The sequence below is a fragment of the Danio aesculapii genome, chromosome 18 (genome assembly GCF_903798145.1).
Source record: "Danio aesculapii chromosome 18, fDanAes4.1, whole genome shotgun sequence".
Classification (NCBI taxonomy): Eukaryota; Metazoa; Chordata; class Actinopteri; order Cypriniformes; family Danionidae; genus Danio; species Danio aesculapii.
Genome location: NC_079452.1, coordinates 39,052,983 through 39,074,560, shown reverse-complemented (window position 1 = coordinate 39,074,560; position 21,578 = coordinate 39,052,983). Strand labels below are relative to the sequence as shown.

Below are 21,578 nucleotides of genomic sequence, written 5' to 3'. Positions count from 1 at the left end.
AGCAGGAAATAAAAAAAAGGAAATTAATATTGACTGTGTTGTTTTACAGACAATATGTTTTGTTTTAGTTTTAGGGTTTTTTTTGCAGAAAAACAAAGCCAGAGCAGATCATTTGGACATCGTAGAGCACAGGTGTCAAACTCAGTTCCTAAAGGGCCACAGCTTTACAGATACCTACACTGTAAAAAATGAAAAGTTGGGGTAGCTTAAAATTTTACAGCATCCGGCTGCAAAGAAATGTTGAGTTTATCAAGCTTTAGTGGTTAAAGTTGCGCCAAATAATTTTTTTTTTAAGTTGACTGAAAAGGCTGGTTTAAATCCAGTATACTTCAAAGAATAATTTGGCACAACTTCAACCACTTAAGTTTAATAAACTCAATTTCTTTGCAGTTGGTTGCTGTAAAATTTTAAGTTACTTCAACTTTTTTTTTTACAGTGGTAAACACTCAAATAAAGAAATCAAAATTCAAAGTCTCCTCAAAATATCTTCAAAATATGTTCGTTTATGCTTTAGAAGGGTGAATCTACACTGGTCTCACGGTTTGGTTACGATTATCATGCCATCAATTCGGTTCAATTCGATATCACAGTGCATTGACGATGCTTTCCATAAACTATTTGATATTTTACTTAGCAACGCAATAATTCTTGTATTAAAATTCATATTTTATAAATATATTTATATATTATTTGTAATACGATTTTGTCCTTTAATACAAGCAGTCAGTTATAAGGACTGTACCTTTAATTTTACCTGCCCAAAGAAAACACTTATTTTAAATGAATTAAATCTCCAGTACATGCACAGAACAACATGAGCATTTATAGCAAATAAATAAAAGTAAATATTATTCCGCTTGCTTTTTGAGCTTTGTTGAGCAAGTTCTCAAACGTCTGCGATTGATCACGCGCTCAACAGAAAATTAATTGATTGGCTGTAACCATTCACGCAGCTCTGGCGCTGTTCAGCAAACAGTGACACAGACACTGATGTTAAACGGTTGCTGCGATCAGCTGATCCATTATAGACAGCGACGCAGTGGAGGGAACTCGCTCTGCGGACACACACGTCTGGATCCACAAGTAACATTATTGTTGTAAAAGTCGAGAGAGGACAAAAAAAGTTACCTCACAAACACGCCAGCAGGTCAAAGGGGGGTGAGAGAGTGAGAGTTTATGGCTTTAATTGTTTCCTAGCTGGGTTCTAATATACTTCCCTGTCGGTGAAAGACTGTGCAGCAAACTCACAAGCAGTGAATTATGAATCTGCTTTTTAAGTAGTTGGAGCATTTTAATTACCTGCGCTCTCCTCCCCGGCCATAGTAAGCTACCGCCATATAAAGCATATGTGATAAATGACGTCAGTACATAATAACCGGTTATGATTGTTACTGAACCGATATCGAATTGTTCGCGTCTGCATAATGGTGCATCGAAGAAACAAATAATTTTGACACTCCTATTATACTTACAGTATGTAAATATGTTTTGAGTAAGTGAAACAACTATTGAGATACCGTATTTGCTGAGTCTAAGGAAAAGAGCCGCCAGAACCCTCTACGAAATATCTTCTATTTGTTCCACTGAAAAAATAAAAGGTTTGTAACAATAAAAGAAAAATTCCTTTTAAAAAGAAAATGATATAACATCTATTATTTAGTGTAAATAGCTTGATCTTATATAAAATTTAATGTATTAGCGTATAAAAGAATGCAAATGTACACTATAAAACCATGACATTTGTTTGGCTGAAGGATGTAGTAAACACTTCTGCATGTTGTAGATGTTATTTTAGCTGGTTCGTCTTACATTACCGAGTGTTCCCTCCATAAAAGCATTCTGAGATAAAAATGAATGTCAGCACAGTCTCTGCCTTGATTGTTCGATTAGGCTTGTTCACTGGGAGTCTGTGCCAGTGTTAGGCAGAGGCAGTCACGCAATGGGATCAGCTTAAAACAGAAACATGTGTGGGCAAAGGGGTTTGAATTAATACCACAGACCGTTTCTTTTCTGTGTTTTTTTTCCTCTTTTACCCTTTTTTTCTGAAATAGCAACAACCATCAAATGAGTTTCCCTAGAATGAGCTTGGCAAATGGAAGGAAATGACATCATTAGGGTGTTGTAATTGGTGTCTGCAGCTAGTAGAGTTTGGCTGTAGTCTTGCTTGTGTGTTTCACAGCTGCTTCCCTTAAATCAGGCAGTGTAGTTCAATCCTAAAAGTAGCAGGTAGGACGTTATATACATTTCTCAGTGAGTACTGAGTCTCAAGTCAAGTACATTTTTACAGGTGCACTAGGAGATTTGGAAAATGTTAGATAGCACCAAAGACTATATAATATGCAAGACATGTTACTCGGTATAGTTTTGAATGGAGAAAAGTGTGACTCTCAATCAAGCGGCAACCTCCCGCTCTCCCTCTGGAGGCCAATACGGAAGTAACTGAAACTGCAATTCATCAAAATTCCGCTAGTCCTGGCTCCATAATAGAGCAAATTTTAATTGAGCCCACTGTTAGAATGGTCAACTTTACAGCAGAAAAAAAGGTGTTTATAGCCTGGTACAAAGAACGATTTTGGTTCATATAGCTATTATTGCCTCCATGACAACTGTGAGGGGGGTGAATTTTTTTATAACTCATCCATTTCCTTTATATTAGGTTATATTAAGTTTGCATAATTAAGGGCGTGGCCACTTGAGTGACACCTAGGTCTCGCTGGTCGCCGTCACTTCACCTCAGCTGAATCCGGCAGATTAGCCACTGATCTCGGCATATTCATCGTATTTTTGTGTTGTTTTATGTGGCTTTACACAGTCAGCTGCCTTTTGTACTTATTTCTTACAATTATCAGATGATATGGGATGCTGTGTGCATTTAATTGTGCTCACAAACCATTCATGTGGCCTCGTTTCCCATGTGAGTAAGGTTATATACTTGTATACCATCTCTATAAATGTATTTGTTTTATTTAAGATCATTTATCATTAATATTTTTCTTTAGACCCATAAAGCACTCCAGAATGTGACAGATTGATTAGCTGTAGGCTCTAGAACAGTCATCTGAAGCTTTATTATACAGTGTTATACTGGAGTTCATCAATAGTCTTGCATTTACTAACACAGACTTTAATTGAAGTGTTTGGACGTATTTCGCGTTTTCCTCCTGTAGAAAAACGTCATAAGAACAATGTTTAGTGGCTCAATGTGTTACTACAGTGTTTTTAAAAGTGTAAACACTTTATTGATATAGTGTACAGCCAAGCACATGTGGTCAGAACACAAACGAGTCGCAGGTAATACAGTATTAAGCGATTCTCCCAAAGTAAAGTCTGTCTGCCAGGTCTAAGCAAAGTGCCAGCAGGTGTCTGTAACTCCGCTCACTCTCCGCCTCTTTGGTATCCCGCCGTGGGTGCGATGACGCGCGAACAAAATGGCGACGGTTGGCCGCGCCTACTTGTAGCTTCTTTTGCGCTCTTCAGAAACCTATGGGTGACGTCACGGGTACTACGTCCATATATTTTACAGTCTATGCTCTCAATATGGCAAATGAAGCCCTGCCTACTAGTACAGGAGCCAATCAACGATTACTATAGACTGATGATCCTCCGTGGGAGAAGTTTAGACCAGATGTAGGCTTTTACGACAGTTTTTGTGGTCAACAAACACACTGGAATCTTGCTCAGACATAAGAAAAAATATGTAAATAAAACTTGATATCTGTACTTATAAATGAAGCAACTATATAGGGGAATTACCAACCTACATCACACATGACGTCACACGAGTTCAACCGCGCATACCGGTTGTAAAAAAAGACCGGTTGCAATGGCAAACATGGCGTGTTGTGCGGTAGGATGCCAAAAAAAGCCAAAATTTAACTTTTACCGTACACCACACTGCCTTTAATGCCAACCGCAGACGTCTTTGGCTAACAGGGAGCTGAATGGTGTGAGGACCTAACTAAAATGCTCGACTCTGCAGTTCTCATTTCATATCAGGTAAGTTCACGCTATGCTGAATCATACACATTACTCGATTTCAGCAAAAACAGTTAAATATGGTGAATTAATCTACAGACACTGAATGCTTAGAATGAAATGTAAACATGTAAGTTCACATACCCTGCCATACAGGTGCTGTTCACTGTCAGAATGAAGTTGATTTTGCTTGTTGATAATTACCCAGGCCTTGACCCAAAATTGTAGCCATCCAAAGACTTGTAGGCCTTTAACTTCTCTTTTGTAAAATCACTTGGAGTTTCAATGAGAGTGTGTTCTGGGCTGAATGCTTGGCTATTTCGTCTTATCCAATATCCATTGGGAGGGCACCATCGCAAATGGACCTGTCAGACGAACGCCGCTCACTTTAACGTTAATTTTGCAAAATAACTGTGCTTATCACTGGGTGACAAGCTGTTATAATACGCTGTCGCTGAAAGCATTATGTAAATAATGTATATAATATGTAATCAATATAACTTATCTCTAATACAACAACAAGCTCTGTATTGCATCGCATGTAATTTCCTCGCTGTAAATACTAGCGCTTCTGGTTTTCCTCTGGGTGCTCCGGTTTCCCCCACAGTCCAAAGACATGCGCTATAGGTGATTGGATTAACTAAATTGGCTGTAGTGTATAAGTGTGTGCATAAGAGAGTGTATGGGTGTTTTCCAGTACTGATTGCAGCAGAAAGGAGATCCGCTGTGTAAAACATATGCTAGATAAGTTGGTGGTTCATTCTGCTGTGGCGACCCCAGATGGATAAAGGGACTAAGCCGAAGGAAAATGAATGAATGATAAACTTGCAAGGAGTAATTATTCCCCTAAAAAATCAGACTGTGAGCTAACAAAATAAACATTGTAAGTTTTGATTTCACACATTAAAAGATTAGGAAATGCCAAAGAGATGTGTATCATACTGTCCAGCTTATTGTTTACTGCACTACTGTGGTGAAAAATCATTCGGGAGTCTGTGATTGGTAGACAGACAATCAGATTGTTTTGGCTTTATTCAGGACAGGTTTATCACATTATTTCTCCCACTTACACTGGACAGGAGTTTAGGGAGGAGCAAATTACATTTGGGTGTGCTAAACTGAATCATTTATATGGCTTTGATCTCATTTTCAGCCTTCTTGAGGTTTCAGATGCCCAAGACTTCATTGCTGCTCACAAAGACAAAGAGAGAAGGACAGGCCGACATCAGCCATAATCTTGTTTCTGCCACAGTTTCATTTAATTTTAGATCTCTTCATGTTTTATATTGAAAGCATCACACGACACTTCATCTGCTGTTCACAAAAGAAGTCGTCAGTTGGTCATAAGCGTTTTTATTAATGGTGTGGCCATGAAGAGCTCAAAATAGAGTAGCGTACTGTTTTCTTTTGTAATGATAATGACCTTTTCTGTCTCTGTAGGTTTTAGTCTCGCTGACAAAAATGGCTTCGCTGTTAAACTGACGTTCAATGTTTCCCAACATTTTTACCATCAAAGTATTGTAAAAGTTACAAATGTGTAAAAAAAAATGTGAATATATTCTAAATATTCTTTTGTTTTAAATGTGATTTTGCATCCTGTGCTTAATCATATGTACTTAATTATATTTTAAGGCTTATAAAGTTTTATTGGCATTTTTTCCCCATAATTCTAAGGCATGTAAGCATTTGTTTTTCATTACATCCATAAATGAACTGTAAAAAATGGTGTGACAAAAATGTCTTTGTTTTACTTTAATGTATATCAAAGTTTAAACCTTAATATTTTAACTAGTTTGATTGTACAGTAAGTTAAGATGACTAGAAAAGTTTGTTTGACTCTTGGGATGCAACGATATGAATTTTTTGGCCAATATCAATAACCGATAACTCTTAAGATTTGGAGGTTGATAACAGATATATCAGCTGATAAATATAAATATTTCACAATGTTATATTTTTATACAGTGGACAACTGATGTTATTTTAAAACCTTGATAAAAGTTTGTACTGACCTTATTAACCTAATAGCCAAAGCAAAAAAAGCTAGAATTTTAAAATTGCAAGGTGATTATATAGACCTATAATCACAATTTTACATAAATCAGCATGCCAAAAATAAATTATTTCCTTTTCTTCGCATTGCAAATTAACATACAACTTGACTGTTGCATAACAATAATTGGTTAAATGACAAAATAGGATTTAATTAACAAACAAGTTAAATACATATATTTTTAAATAAAATAAAATGAAAGAACTAAAACCAGCTCAAAAGTTCTTGAATAAAACATGTTGCAGTAACGGACCGATATCGGACTGATAGCGATAACATTAAAATTAGCATTTATCGGCCGATATCGAAATGGCCACCAATATATTGTGCATCCCTATTTGATGCAACTACAAAAATGTAAGGCAGCACAATTTTTTTTACAGTGTAGCATTACATAGTTCATGGTTTGTAATCAATCCTAAAACAATAATATAAATCAAAATTATTGTAGGATGAAATTGTAATTGAAGAGTGCCAATGTATGCGGCCGAACATTTTTTTCATATTGTATGTTGACTTTAAATAGTTTCAATGTAATGAATTTTGTCAGCCATGTTTTGACATTTTGTTGTCAAAAGTTATTTTAATCATTAAAGTAGATGCATGCATTTATTGTTTCTTCATGTACATGCATGCACACACACACACACACACACACACACACACACACACACACACACACACACACACACACACACACACACATATAGTGTTCAATACTGCTTTTATACTGCTTTTAATTTAATATTTTAATAAGAAACTATACAATATTATATTTGTGCATATACATTAGATTAGTTGGTACTGAAGCCAAATCTGGAGCTTATCTAACAAGATAACTGACGATAGCAGTGCAAAAACGGGTACACCCAAATTTATATGTTATAAAAAAAAATATTAAATACAACTAAAAAGAAAAAATCAAGGAAAGCAAAAAATGTTTAAATATAGTTGAAATTTTGTAGGTTGTATTTTATTTTATTTATTTTTTGCAATATTTAGCTTGAATTTAATTGTATTATCTTTAAATTTCTAAATGTGTTTGGTGACTAAAATATTATTTTAATAAATAAATCTGTTTAATAAATCTGCTTTGTTTAAAAGCACCAAAATACATTGCCTATATTTACTGAGAAATGAATAAAAAATATTAATTTTCAAAATGGGGTGCACTCAATTATGCGGAGCACTGTATATACACTGTAAAATGCAGGGTTCAACTTCATTTATGATATCCCAACACAAATCGATTAAGTTACCTTAATTGGTTTTACAAATTTAAGTAGGTTGATCATGAGACAATTAAGTTGTATCAAAAAATACCCAAGAATCATGTTGTTTCAGCTCATTACAAGTACAGTAGTTTGGACAATGATAGATATTTTTGAGTGTATGGTAAAAACTGACACCACTTGAAAATCCTTTCCCTGGATTTATGGTGTATGGTTGTGCTTGACTCAACCATTCCTTTTTGTTGTTCTGTGCTAATAATGAAATTTAAAGATCATGGAAATTTAATTTGAGACTCCAAATTGGAACTTATGTTGTTCTTCAATGACCGCTGTTTAAAACTGCTCTCAAAAAAGACTTTTGTTTCTTGTTCAAACTGCTTGTTTAAAAATGAGTTGGGGAAAAAACACACAATTCTTCCACCCCCTAAAAGTATTTTGCTGTTTGTTCAAACTGCTTATTCATGAGCTGAATCAACACAATTCTTGAGTTTTTTTTTTTTGGAACAACTTAATTGTTTTATGTTTAATCCACTTTAATTTGTAAAAACAGTGAAGTTAACTTAATTGATTTGTGATGAGACAACAAGAAAGAGTTGTGTGGAACCCTGCATTTTTTACAATGTAAGTTTATTTGGGGACAACTTAATTATTATATGTTCAACCTACTTCAATTTATAGAAACAATTACGCCAACTTAATTGACTTGTGTTGTGGTAACATGAAAGGATTGTGTGGAACCCTGCATTTTTTTTCAGCGTGCTAGCCAGTTGTTTTGTGGATGTTTATCACCTTTAGCATCATCCCATTGACGTTCACATTTTCATCTGACATGTATCTCTCAGGTAGATCTCACTGTCTGTGAAAGTGATAGCTCCAGCAGTTGCCAGGTTGCTCATGCATTTCACGGTTGTGTTTCTCTAGCAGGTGGCAGAGGCAGTGGATGTGCAAACTCATGGTATTTCCCCTGCTGTCCGTCTGTCAGACGGGAGGACGCCTCCCATTACTCACGATAAACACTCTTCATTTAGGCTGAAGGTGACCCGCTTGCAATTAATTATTGAACTTGTCCGTCGATCAGCAATATTAAGTCACTCCATCATTAATTGCTTCATTGTCTTTGCTTGAATGTTTTCAGAGTTTCGGTTGGTGTTGTTTCGCTTGTAAAACAATGGAACAAGATCGAATTGTTGGACAGCTGGTTTCATAGATTAAACTCGAAAAGATATCTACATTAGGCCTTTCACAATTAGCAAATTAACTGTTGGAATTATTTAAGGTAACCTTGATTTCACGTTTAAGTGCATAAGCAAATGGCAGTCCAAGTTTCAGGGCCAAAAAAAACCTCTTTATTTTTTAATAAATTTTTTTTTATTTTACTGTGTCATGCCAAATATTCTAACACTTATACTAAGTATTTCAAGGTTAATGACAAAGTACAAGGAGATGCTGAATAACCACAAAAATAAATTATTTATCATCAGCATAAATTTCATGATCATGAAAAGTCTATTCAGCATATCTAAAAAGAAAGTATGGCAGGGTTCGAGCTAAGTAATACATGTTAAGGTGTTTTTTAATAATGATGATGGTCAAAAATGACAAACAAAACTGCTATTGTTTGTCAGGTTCATTTCATACTAGTTTTAATAACTAGAGATGCAACAATTATAGATTTTGGTTGTACGATTATAGTCTGAGAAATAATAACAATTATCACGATTATTATTTATTCATTAATTTCAAAACACTACTAGTTTAGAAAAATCACATGAAAACTCCTTATATTTTAGAGTGTTATTTATTGCTGCTCAGTAACCAATTAATACAGCACAAAATAATAATAATAAAAAAAAACAAACAATAGTCCATTTCTCTTTGGACTTACTAATAAGTGAAAAATGTTTTTGACATTTAAACATAAGTAATAATTTTACTCTTAAAATAAATGAGAGAACAATTAATAAGTAAACAAATAAAAATTGTAAGTATTTAAAAAACGTATGTCTAAAGTAAATCTAAGCTACACATTAGCAACATAGTTCCCTTTTAAAGAGGTCAAATGTAGTCAAAGGCTGCTAAACCTCCGTCTGAAAGGCACTTTTGATCAACTACATTAAGAACTTGTTTAATATTTTTAATTTTGTATTTTTTTTTCTCTTTGGAGTAGAAATGTGTATATTCCATACAAAGTATGAAGCTGAACGATCAGTTCTCGTCACGTGACTCACGCCATCTTTTCAACTAGGAGCGCCTGGAAAGTGTGAGCACATCGCACCATGCACGTCGCTCTCAATATTGCACTAACAAGCCGCGCGCCTTCATTGGAAATAACGAACTTGCGTGTGCGAAAGACGTAGTATGTGAACGGCCCTTAGTTAATAGCCTCAGCCGTAGTTTATCCAGTGTGCATGCGTATTAGCCTCAGTGTACAAGCTCGGAACTTTAAACTAGTGCACAGTTGGCATAACTTTGTTTAGTAGCAGCAGTTTTGTTGCAAGCAGAAACGCAATGTTGAGAAGTCTTTACGATTAATTAACCGTGACGAATTAAAGCACAGTTAACAGTGAAATCAGTTAATCGTTGCATCTCTATTAATAACTCAAATACATTATAAACACTGTTTAGAGTAATGCAGGTACACTCAAACAATGCCGTTTGCCGTTTGTTCAAACTACTTGTTTCAAATGAGCTGAAACAATACAATTCTTGAGAACCTTAATTTTTTTGTGCAATCCACTTAAATTAATAAAAACTCATCAGTTAAGTTAATTCCTTCACGTTGTCCCAACACAAATCAATTGTGTGGAACCCAGCAATTTTACAATGCATGTTTTCCTAAAGTGTTATGTGAACTTAATTTTGTTTATAACATCATTGTTTTTACCTTACCTACACACACATACATACAAACACAAATGCAAACAGATACATTTCAGTGCCACCCTTAGACATTTACTGTATGAGTATTCACAAATTATTAAAAAATAAAAAACATAATTTGTTTGGTAGCTAATTAATTCATTGGAATGTTTTCGGCATTCGATATTAGGAATATTTTCCATATTAAAAGGAGTTTTTGTTCTAACCAACACCTGAAATTGATATTTTAGAAACGGCTTCGGTTTCTTGCAGCTGAACATCAGGATAAACTGACAATGATCACCTCAGGTACACCTCATGTGCTTTATTCAGTGTTAAATACTAACAATGTGAGTTTGAAGGCCATTTTACATGAAATTTATTGTCATACTATTAAAAAAAACATCAGCAGTTCATCTCAGATCATGAAAATAAAATAAACCGGTTGAAATTGGACTTTTGAACTGTGACTCAGTGCAAACCAACACATATCAGTGATTCAGCATCTACATTTAATACGCTAAAGAGGTTTAATATGTATTAAATAGATTATAAACCTCACCATTTGCACTATTCTGTGCTTCTGAATGGCTGTATTTAAATTTCTGTTGAGTTTCATCTGGTGTAAACAGCTAAATTGCTTATCTCAAAGCATGTTGTTGTGAGATGGGGTTACAATAGAACCTGCTCACCTAATGTTTACATTCGTAATATTTATATTATTTGCTAATTAAAAATCTCATGTGGAACTCTGAATCTGCATCTCATTTCGGAGTCTGCTACTGTCCACTGAAGGTCGCATTTCGGTCACGGATGCATACTTTCAGAGCCTTCTGAATGAATAAATGAATGAAGGAATTACAAGGTTTTCCACCAAGGCAACCTGCTGAAATATAAGTGGCTAAACTGGCAATGGGTAGTTTAAATAACCAAAACAAAGACAGCGTTCCGGCACGGAAAACATGTTTTCAAAGCAGAATATCTGACTTCAGCATTGTTTTTTAGATAAACAAGTATTTTCACTTAGCATGTTTCCTAAATATCTGCAAACATATTGTGGTATTTTTATGCTTAAGAAGAGTCAAAAACTTACAGCACCTTTAACTTCAAGAATGGGTAATGCTAGAAAGTTTTTAAGAAAGCATGACAGTCAAAAAATTTGTCAGATTGTTTTCATATTGTTTTAATATACAATATTAGAACTACAATATAATATTATCACTGGTGGCACAACATCTCTGACAAAGACTGGATCTTTAAAGTACTCCTGGAGCTATAAATGTCAACTGTCGCTCTTTCAAAATAACATACCATCTACCAAACTAGGAATTTATTATAGATGTACAAAACAGACTTGTAAACAAAAGACTTGTTTTTTGTTGGAAAATAGTTCTTTTGGCTTGTCATTCATAGATGTGTGACACAACTTGCAGTTGTAGTGTTTTAAAAACTGGGTCAGCAAGCCATTTTGATTGGCCTAGCACAGAAAAACACGGGTGGTTGTGGCTGTAATGTTGTATTGAAGGGCCCCCGAGGGAATAGAAATCTAAATGTCCAAGCTCTTATCAGATGAGTTCAGAGGTCAGGCTGTAATCTGTGCCTCTTCTGTCCTGTTTGTTTGCTTTGGTCTTGCTCAGTGACCTGAGATATGGTGGATCTGCAGTTGAGGCTTGGTTACGATAGTTTTAGCAATCATCTGTGTGTCATTTAAACCACTTTTTATCACAGTAAAACTAATTAATGACTTAAGATTTTCTCAAAGAGATTCAAATATCAAGCTTTGGATTTTGAAGGATCCTGTGAGTTTTAGAGCTTCATCAATCATGCAGCTGAAATGTCAAAAGAAATGTAACATTAGGCTTGTAGTTTTGAGCTGTATATCAGCAACGTCTTTAAATGTTAAAGTTTCATGTGAGTGTGATTTTTCACAGCAAGATACTAAATTTGCCTACTATATAATAAATAATGCATCCCAAATTATATAGTAAAACATTGTTAACAAAAGGCAACCTGTGATTGTGAACCTTTCTCGTAGTTGTTTGTAGCTGTTCAACTTTTTAAATACAACTGGTGAGGAATACTTCTTTTTTTAATCTTTAACATTAAGTTCTAATTAATTTTTTACGTAGAAAATTGCACTTTTTGAAAATTCTTTCATCCTAAATTGAGAGGAAGTATATCATGGGTGAGAAAAAAAAGACTAATAATAAAAATAAATCCCTTGTGAACATGATGTATATATTTTCAATCAAGTATGCATGAATTTGTTCATTCATTCATTCTTTTTTTGTTTGTTTGTTGTTGTTTTATGAATGCAGCAAATATGTTGCCAGCGTGTAAGCATTTTGAACTGTCAGTGAAACACACAAATCTATACTTGGGTGTGGGGGGAAAGAGTACATAAAAGAAATAAGCTAGGCTGAGTAAGATTTGGGAAACCACTTGCTGATAAAGAAGAATAGAGAGAACAGGATGGCCAAACAGAAGTATTTGTATTATGTTTTTTCCGTAATTTTTTGCTTATAAATGATATAATGCTCTATAATGTTAGAAAAGGTCAGTATTAAATACTTTAAACTGTAGTTCTGTGGTGATCACCAGTGATGTAGCCATCGCGGATCGCTGGAGAACACTCCGTCATTCACCCAAACTACATATCCTATCTTGCCCTGCAGTCACACACCTGTTTCAGTTCACCTCTTGATTACACACACAGATGAAGCTGATCATGACTGATTACATGGGCTATATACACATCCCTAACACACACATACTGGCTTGTTTTCCTATAGTGTGCAAAGTGACTTCCTGTAAAGTCTAGTTGTTTTTGACTCTAGTTTGTTGTACTGTTTATGTTTGTTTTGGCTTTTCGCCTGTGATTAGTGGTGGGCAGAGCGAGGCTTTATGAAACACTGAAACCGTTGAACAAAATGTGTCGAAGCTGCGAAACTTTTCAAAACTCATCTCTACAGTGACACCTGGTGGTCATTTTTTATGTATTGCTCTAGAACAGCTTCAGCAAAGAAACAGTTCAGCAAATTGAGGTATTAAACCCCACATTGTAGAGTTGAGTTTCAAGTGATTTTAATGAAGTGGTGAGTGTTCCTGACTAGCCTGCAGAGATAATGGGTTCGAATCTAGGGTGATGTAGTTATAGACATACGTTTTTAAATACTCTGTTCTTGTAACGTCCTTTGTTTTAACATTGGTCTGAAACCAAATAAGCACTTTGTGAATAAATATGTCTTGTTTTGGTCATAAAATTGACTTGCATTAAATTAAAATACATCGAGTCACAATTTCTGAGTAGTCGGGATTCTAATTCAGGAAATTTGTAGCACAGTTACTCTGTGCACATGCACGGTCCACTGGCCTTTGATATAGAAATTGTTTCAACCCTGTCAATCAAACAGATTCGCCAGGTCTTAAAACCACTTCTGAAATTTCCAATGCTTTGAGTCACTTTAGTCACATGACCTGGGGTTTCGATTTGCTTTAGCCACAAGACCTGGGTGTTTCGAAATACTTGCGCTTTGGGATCTTGACACTGAAACGTCAGTTTGGCATCAGCCATCCCTACCTGTTATACCGATTACTTTTTGGATTCAGTGTGCTAGCGATTGCTCCTGTATTGAACCTTGCCTGCCTGACTACTCTTAATAAAAACTTTGAATCCGATCCTTGTCGTAACAAGGGTCATTACAAGTTGTGTAAAGGCAAGACAAAATTGTATAAAGCAAATGCTAACTTTAATTTATGCATTGTTAAAATAAACAAATATAATTTTAAGGGTTTGTTCACAGGTTTGGTTTGATTAAAACAAACTCCGGTGCTCTATTATGGCTCATTAACACTGAGTGGTACGGGTTGATACTGTATAATACAGAAAACACTTCTATTTCCACTGTAGTACAACGTATTTCACAAAAAAAAAAAAATAAAAAATTCTATAAGTCTGGTTTAAAAAAATCACTGAACACTAAGCACACCAATATAATACAAGTGAACCAAGCTATGAACACACCCTAAGACTTTACCCAAGACTTTTACCTGTTCTTGCTGTCATTGTTAAGGTCTAACAACTGTTTTTCTATCTCCTGCTTCGGGCTTTCTCTGTTATTTAGTTGATCATCTGTTTTACGCCGCCGTCTGCTTTATAGGGCCTTCAAACACTTGGCCCTGAGCACAGCAGTGAGTAACACCGACTCATACACTATCAAAGAACTATTGAACCTGAGCAAACGCTGGCCATATTGACCTGATTAATGTAGCGTAAGATGCTTTTTGTGTGCTGCTATTGTGTGATTTATATTTGATAAGAAGTCAATCACATAAAAAATTATGCCAAAAAGCTGTTTCTTATTTGCTGTTGTCACAGATTTTTTTTTTTGCCTTTCAATGTCTTTAAAGTGGTCAGTGGACTTGGCTGACACTATGGAACGTTCTGTAATGCTGTTTCTTTTGATAACAGAGCCAGAGTTTTATATAAAGGCGTGTTCTTATATCTGTCTCTCTTTTTTTTTAGGCAGATCAAAAGTCTAAAGATAGAATTGTTGGTTAAAGAGTGTGTTTGAAGTCCATGTGTCTGGGGTGATCCTTCAGAAGGCTGAGTGATGTTAGTTATCACCGAGTCACAAATCCATCTGGGTTAGCTTTGAATCTGAGATGGTGCTGAATGATTATTGCGTAATTTGTGAATCATAATTCGAGTTTCATTATGATGTCTACACATGTAATTTCTTTGAGCCCTCAGTTGCATTAAATGTGAATTGTTGGAGATGACTGGATGAGTTTGCTTTAGCTTTTAAATATAATTGGAAAAGCATGTAGCATGAATGATGCATTCAAAAGTTAGAGAGGTAACCTTTTTATGCTAAAGTGGAGTATGTCCTGTGTTTTATCTATTCAACTTAAAGGAATTGTTCACCCAAAAATGAAAATTTACTCATTCTTAAGTGGTTCCAAACCATTATGAAAATATATGAGAGTATCTTTTTGTTTTTCTGTTGATGTCCATAGTAAATACTTTGTAAATACTTTGGAAAACAAGAAATTTTCAACAAGAACAAGAACAAATCTTTAGGAAATTTGTGTTCAAGAGGAAAAAGAAAGTCAAACAAGTTTCATTCAACTGAGGTTGATTTAAATGGAGACAGAAATGTAGTTTTGGGTGAACTATTAACTGATCTGTTGTTTTCAATCTAAATCATTAAAAGTTTTGAAATCAGCAAATTACAGTTCATTGTGTTTCTGAGAAAAAACATATTTGATTCATCTCATTTATATGGTTGGTTTGGGGTCATTTGAGGATATGGAGTGACCTAGTTTTACACACTGGCCAATGCCACCTTGCAGAATATTTCAATATGTCATATTACCATCTGGGTTATGATATTATACTGTTTTAAAAGTTTGCCAGCATTTTGCATACAACATTTGCGATTAAAATCGGTAACACTATTTATTGACCAAACACCGTTGTCAGCAATGCTAAAAAAGTTTGGTATGACGTTTCGTTATGAAGAGCTAAAGTTTTATTCAAATGTGTCTGCTGAGCATGCAATTTGAAAGCAATGGCAATAAGCTCAGGGTGTAAGTTTGTTATTTCCAAAGGAGGCGGGTGACTTGCGGGAATAGGGAGTGACACACACATATTCTGCAAGCAGCGCACCTGTGACATGCACACATTTTGCAGGCGCACATAGTGGAAAAACATCTGAACTTTTCAGAATGCCGCAAGCGCACCTCGATTCATGTAAGTAGAACTAGCCAATCTGCTTCAAACTATGGAATATACACATTTCAGTAATAACGGCAGACTAATTACCTTGGACAAACACAGAGCACCAAAACACTGCAGTGCATTTTCATTTTCTAAATAAACTTGTATCAGAGCTGCAGCAATAGTTTGTCTGTTTGTCATCCTCTGAGAAAATGGTTGATGGTCGCTTAGTTGCAGAAAGACGACAGGAGAGCGTAAAGCACATTTAAAATGGTGAAGGAATCCACATGCTCACGCTTTTCATGTGTGGGTTTGCGAGTTGCGTCATCGCCACTTTACATCACATAAAAATGAGTGCCGTATAGCAACAGTGAGGAGATTGTTTAAAAAAAAAAAGGATGTAAAGAGTGGCTTTTTGCTTTCTTTTCTTGTGCATCCCAGCTACTAGCACCCCATCTGAAAGATGTTTTTCCATGGGGGATAATGTCACAATTTGTAATGTTGCAGTATGTATTGGAATAATAATGGTTAGTTTCTTTACTTGAAAGCTCAGATTTGATTTTCATAATTTGTTTTGTTTGCAGAGTTTAAGGTTTACTGTATCAATATTATTCACACCTTAAAGTTTACTTTGATTGTTCAGCATTTACTCTTTACCATTGCACACACTTTGTAGCTTTTTATTTATAAAGTTTAAGAGTCTCTTAAACACCTATGTTTATTTTTTATTATAAATTTTATTGTATATTTTAGTAATGCTGGTAAATTCAAATAAAGTGGTTAAATAAACAAAATCATAATATTCCTAAATGGGTTGTTAAAAAATATTCAATAATTATCGATACTGAATGATATAAAACATGATATCGTGTTGCCCAGCCAGAGAAAATACCAGATTTGAGTTCCAGTGTGTATGTTTATTGTAGTGCAAATACACAATCTTTAAAATTATTGGAAATAATCATCTGTGTACTGTCAAAACGCTACTTATATTTTTTATTATTACTTTTTTATCATACATTTGCAGTTAATTGTCCTCACAACACAGTGAGTGAGTATCTTGGGCTAAATCCATATTCCACACATGCCAGCGGGTAACCCAATGGCAGCTGTCGGTTGTAGTTTTATCCTCATTTATTTTGACCTTTGTCAAATTATTCTCCCAAGGAAAAACTAGACACATCCAAACAGTGCTTAAGACTGTTTTGCTCACTCATGCTTCATTAAGAAGCTCCTCACCTTTGCTTTCCATCCTTTGCCTCAGAATGGATCATTTCATTACTGTGCAGCTGCTTCTGAATACCAAGCCAAACATTTACGCCCAACCTCTGCACCCACCATAAAAAAGCTATGCAAATGGAAAGTTTATAAAACGTGTAGCGGAATATGAACCAGACAGGCCGATACTGCTTTCAGGAATCCTCCTTGAAAGTGGCATGCTTAATTATTTAAATACTCTCCTGTTTCGTACCCTTGGCACATTCCAAACCAGTCGCACATGTACAAGATTGTGACTTGGTTAATCATGGCAATGTGACTTCTGCAAGTGAAAAAGCCTTGAAGCATATGGGCACAATGGCATGATGAAAGTCTTCAGCACTCAAACTGTTTGATGTAACTGTGTGAAATAATGTCCAACAGTGTCTTCTGTTTAACTCAAATGTGTCTTTATATCTTAAAATGCAAAAGGAACGAAAATATCATGTCATAATACATGTGTGTATATATATATGAAATGTCTGTGGGATAGATTTCAATTTCGTCTTTGTTTTGTAGGTCAGTGTTGCATTTTATCAGTCATCAAAATTAATCTTATTTCCAATGGCTTTACTTTTGAATCACAGGGGTTAAAAACTCTTTGCTGCATATTAAATACTGAATATAGATGTTTACATAAAAAAAAAAATCTGTATTTTGGGATAACAGTGGTAACACAGTTGTGTTCAGCTAAATTCTGATCACCCATTATCCTGAGCTACACCTAATGCCTCATTCACACTAGCATCAACTTTGTAGCTGCCCGTCGCTCTGGGTGGTGATTGAAACCGCTAGATTGAACCGCTAGATCCGCTGGATTTGCTCTTCAGTGTTTAAACTTTCAGCAGTGAAATTCAAACCACACTGAACTGAACAAAACTGAACATCATCTCTGAAATCTGGATTTTACTAGACCTTCTGTGTTAAGTGACTTTGACACAATCTACATTGTAAAAGCGCCATAGAAATAAACTTGAATTGAACAGTGAGCGTTTTACGTGCTGCTGAACGTAAACAAAGTCGCTGTGAGTCGCTCGTAGTGTGAATAAGGCTGAAGTCTTTGTTTTTGCTATGTGTAATGAGCTGTTCTTTAGGGATGCACGATATATCAGTGGCCATATCAATATAGGCCAATAAATGCTATTTTTAATATCATCATCATCTGTTTGATATCAAAATGTTTAAGCTGATAAATTATTTATTATTCACATAAAAGAAAATCGGTCATAGAAATGAATGGTTGGTTAATACATTTCTGAGATCACTTCAGAGCTTTTAGAAGTTAAGGTTTTAATAGTTGTTCTCTGTATATGGTTGACATTTGTTTTTGTTTTGTTTTTTCATGCAGAATTTTTGTTTTGTTTTTTTCATATTTATATTTATAAGCCTATATATCAACCTCCAAATATAAAGAGTTATTGCTTAACTTTATCGGCCATAATTTCCATACTGATGTATCTTTAGTTTTTGTTTCTGTTTTGGTTAATTTTTGTTTATTAAAATGTAATTTTATTGTGTTTTTGTCTTCCTCAGTGCGGCCTTTGGACACTCCAACCATGCCAAATGTGTTTTCAACAGAAGTGCTGCATAATGCATCCACTGCCTTGTCTGGATCTTCTCTCTCAAATAGTTTAGATCCATCCAAAGCCACAGAGAATCACAATCACAATGTTAACACTGGATCTACCCATAGGGGTTCCATCAGACATCCTCGACAGCTAAATTATCCAGTGCCTACCTCTCATGATGTGCATTTATCTTGGTCCGCTATCAGCCCAGATCCTCGAATCTCATCAGCTACAGATTCATCTGTTTCTTCTCACTTGCCTTCACTTGGACAATATTCTCCTGTTGCTGAGCCTCCAGTTCCTTCCCCTCAAATGCAGTATGCGATGGGAGAAATTAATGACACTAAAGTTCCTATTGGAGACATATTGGAACCGTCTAGCAAAATCCAGGACCTTCATTACAACCTAGTCATGACCCAAACATCCAAGCACAGTATCAACAGTTGGAGCCAAGTCATGTGGTTTTTGTACACCATCAAATGACTTCAGCATCTGTCGAGCCAACTATGGGTCCACCTGAAGACTTTTTCCCAACCAATACAATGGATGTGGACTATGGTTCTGGAGATTACTTGGAAACTATGTCCTTTATGGGATCTGAAGGCAATGACTATTCACTAGTTACCAGCCTCCCCTCTGATGCATATGACTTTGAAGACTCAAACTCTGAAACCTACGACACTACATTCCCCTCAAGAATCGTGATGTCATTTTCCAGTAAACGTTTGTATACCACCTCTACGAGTGTTAGAAGTCCCTTCTCCATTAAAGTTGTTGGCAGTTCTAGTTTTAACAGTACTTCAACCTCGATTGAAGCCACCATTGATTCAACTATTCACACAACAACCTTTCAAAGCTTTACAACCATTGTGCCCTTTACAATCACGTCAAGACCTCAGGTTTTCAGCAGTGTTTTGACATCAGATCTTGGCAACAGCATTTCTCCGTCTATTTCAACCAACCAACTAACTAGAGTCCATTCAGAGTCTACGACAGTTGTGCCCTTTACTACGTCATCACCTCCAGTATTCACTAGTGTTTTGACATCTGATCCTGGCCCCTCCATTTCTCCATCACTTTCAGCCATCCAACCAACAAGAGTCCATTCATTACCTGTTCTTCCAACAACTTCAGATGTCTTGAATCAGAACCAATCTGTGAACGAGAGCTCAGAGTTGGCATCTGATTGGCCAGGCACTGTTACAGTCCAGCCCACCGATGTCCTTTTACCAGACATGAACAGTTTAGAGTACTACACCATCCAGTTGACCAAGGACAATGATAGCTTGCCAGAGCATGCTGCCAATCAGACGACCTCTAGTGTTTTCTCTTTCTTTCCAGTTGGCACCACACATATTGTCAGCACTAGAACCTACACCGTTGACCCAAGTTACATGCTAACAGCTCTGTTTGATGACGATCTACAGCCTGCAGAAGGTAACAGCTCCTGGCCTGAGGAATCCTCAGCAGATACCTCTGGATTTGAGCCTTTTAACACCACTATCCTGGATCCTTCTGAAGTTAAACCAAGTGTAACGAATATAACAGTGTCATACTTGGAGCCTTCATTCACATTGACACACTCGGTAGATCTTTCAACTTCATTAGGAAATAAATACTTAACCACTGTTTGGCCTACCACACCATTTATAACAAACAACACTTCCTTACTGGAGACTACGCCACCTTTGGCGACCACAGAGCCAGACAGTGTATCTTCAGTTAATGACAGCCAATGGATTATCACTTCACTCCCAACAGAGACTGTATTACCTAGTAGTGTACTTCCCAGTGTTTTAGCAACCACCTCTATCAGTGTTTCTGAATACCCAGATAACTCAACCTTCAACATCACCTCCACCTCTCCTGCAACAGAAATGGCAGACGAAGGATTCATGTCTGGAACGGCATCTGACACCATGGCTACTGATAACACCACACCGTTCGATAGCCTTACAACCACATTCTCTACAGTATTACGTAATGACACCACTGAAACGCCTTTCACCATCACAAGCGCCGACAACAACACCACAGTTACCATTCTAAGCACAACCCCTCCAACAACCACTGCCCGGAAGTATCTTTGCAGCATCACGAAACCTGACACCTACTTAACTAAAGTTGGTAAGATATACAAATCAATTTGCTTTATAGTAATTTGCACCAGCAAGGTGTTCTTGTAAATTTTCAAGAATCAGTGTGCAGTTTAATCCATAAGACATTGATCTATCTTTAGAAATAATTGGATTAGTAACCATGCTTGCTTTATTTTGTTGGTATTTTATATTTAAGGCTTTAAGAATAACATTAAGCCTCATGTTTGCTGTATTATAGGGTTTCCTCCAGGTTCCACAGTCGGATATGCTAAAGGCAAAGTCAGAGACATTCTCAAAGCAGAGTACAACCGATCAGTAGAGCTACAGGTAATGTGCAAAATAGATCTATTATTATTATTATTGGTAACACTTTATTTTGATGGTCCAATTGAGTATTAGTAGATTATTAGTAGGTTATTAAAGTCAACGAAAAAACAAAAACTAAAATTTTAGATCATTTTTCGTTAACTAAAATAAAAATAAAAACGAGAGTTTAAAAAAAAAAAATAGAACTAACTGAAACTGTATTGTGTACATACAAAACTAACTGAAACCAACTAAAACTTGCAAAAACGTCCTTCATTTTCGTCTTTGTAGATGTATTTAATACATAATCTTGGTTGTCCTCCAGTCATCCTCGCTGTTGCTCCCACAACAAAAACAACGAGTGGGCATGACAGCAGCACGGTGACAGCATTAAATACAGACACTTAAAAGTATTACTTTTAACACAATTGTGCCCAATAATGGGTTTTATTTCTGTATTATTTATCACGATTGCAAATTAATCTTTTTAACAGGATCTTCTAAGTG

The 21,578-nt window shown here is 35.8% G+C and overlaps 1 protein-coding gene across 1 annotated transcript in view; it reads left to right on the top strand.

Annotated features, from left to right (window-relative positions):
* The window catches only part of si:ch211-1e14.1 (UPF0606 protein KIAA1549), an 89,843-nt gene that overhangs the window by 17,709 nt on the left and 50,556 nt on the right, over positions 1–21,578 (top strand). The window contains 3 exon segments of the mRNA XM_056478321.1: positions 18,632–19,063; positions 19,066–20,793; positions 21,004–21,092. Of these exon segments, the coding sequence (XP_056334296.1) occupies positions 18,632–19,063; positions 19,066–20,793; positions 21,004–21,092 (2,249 nt within the window).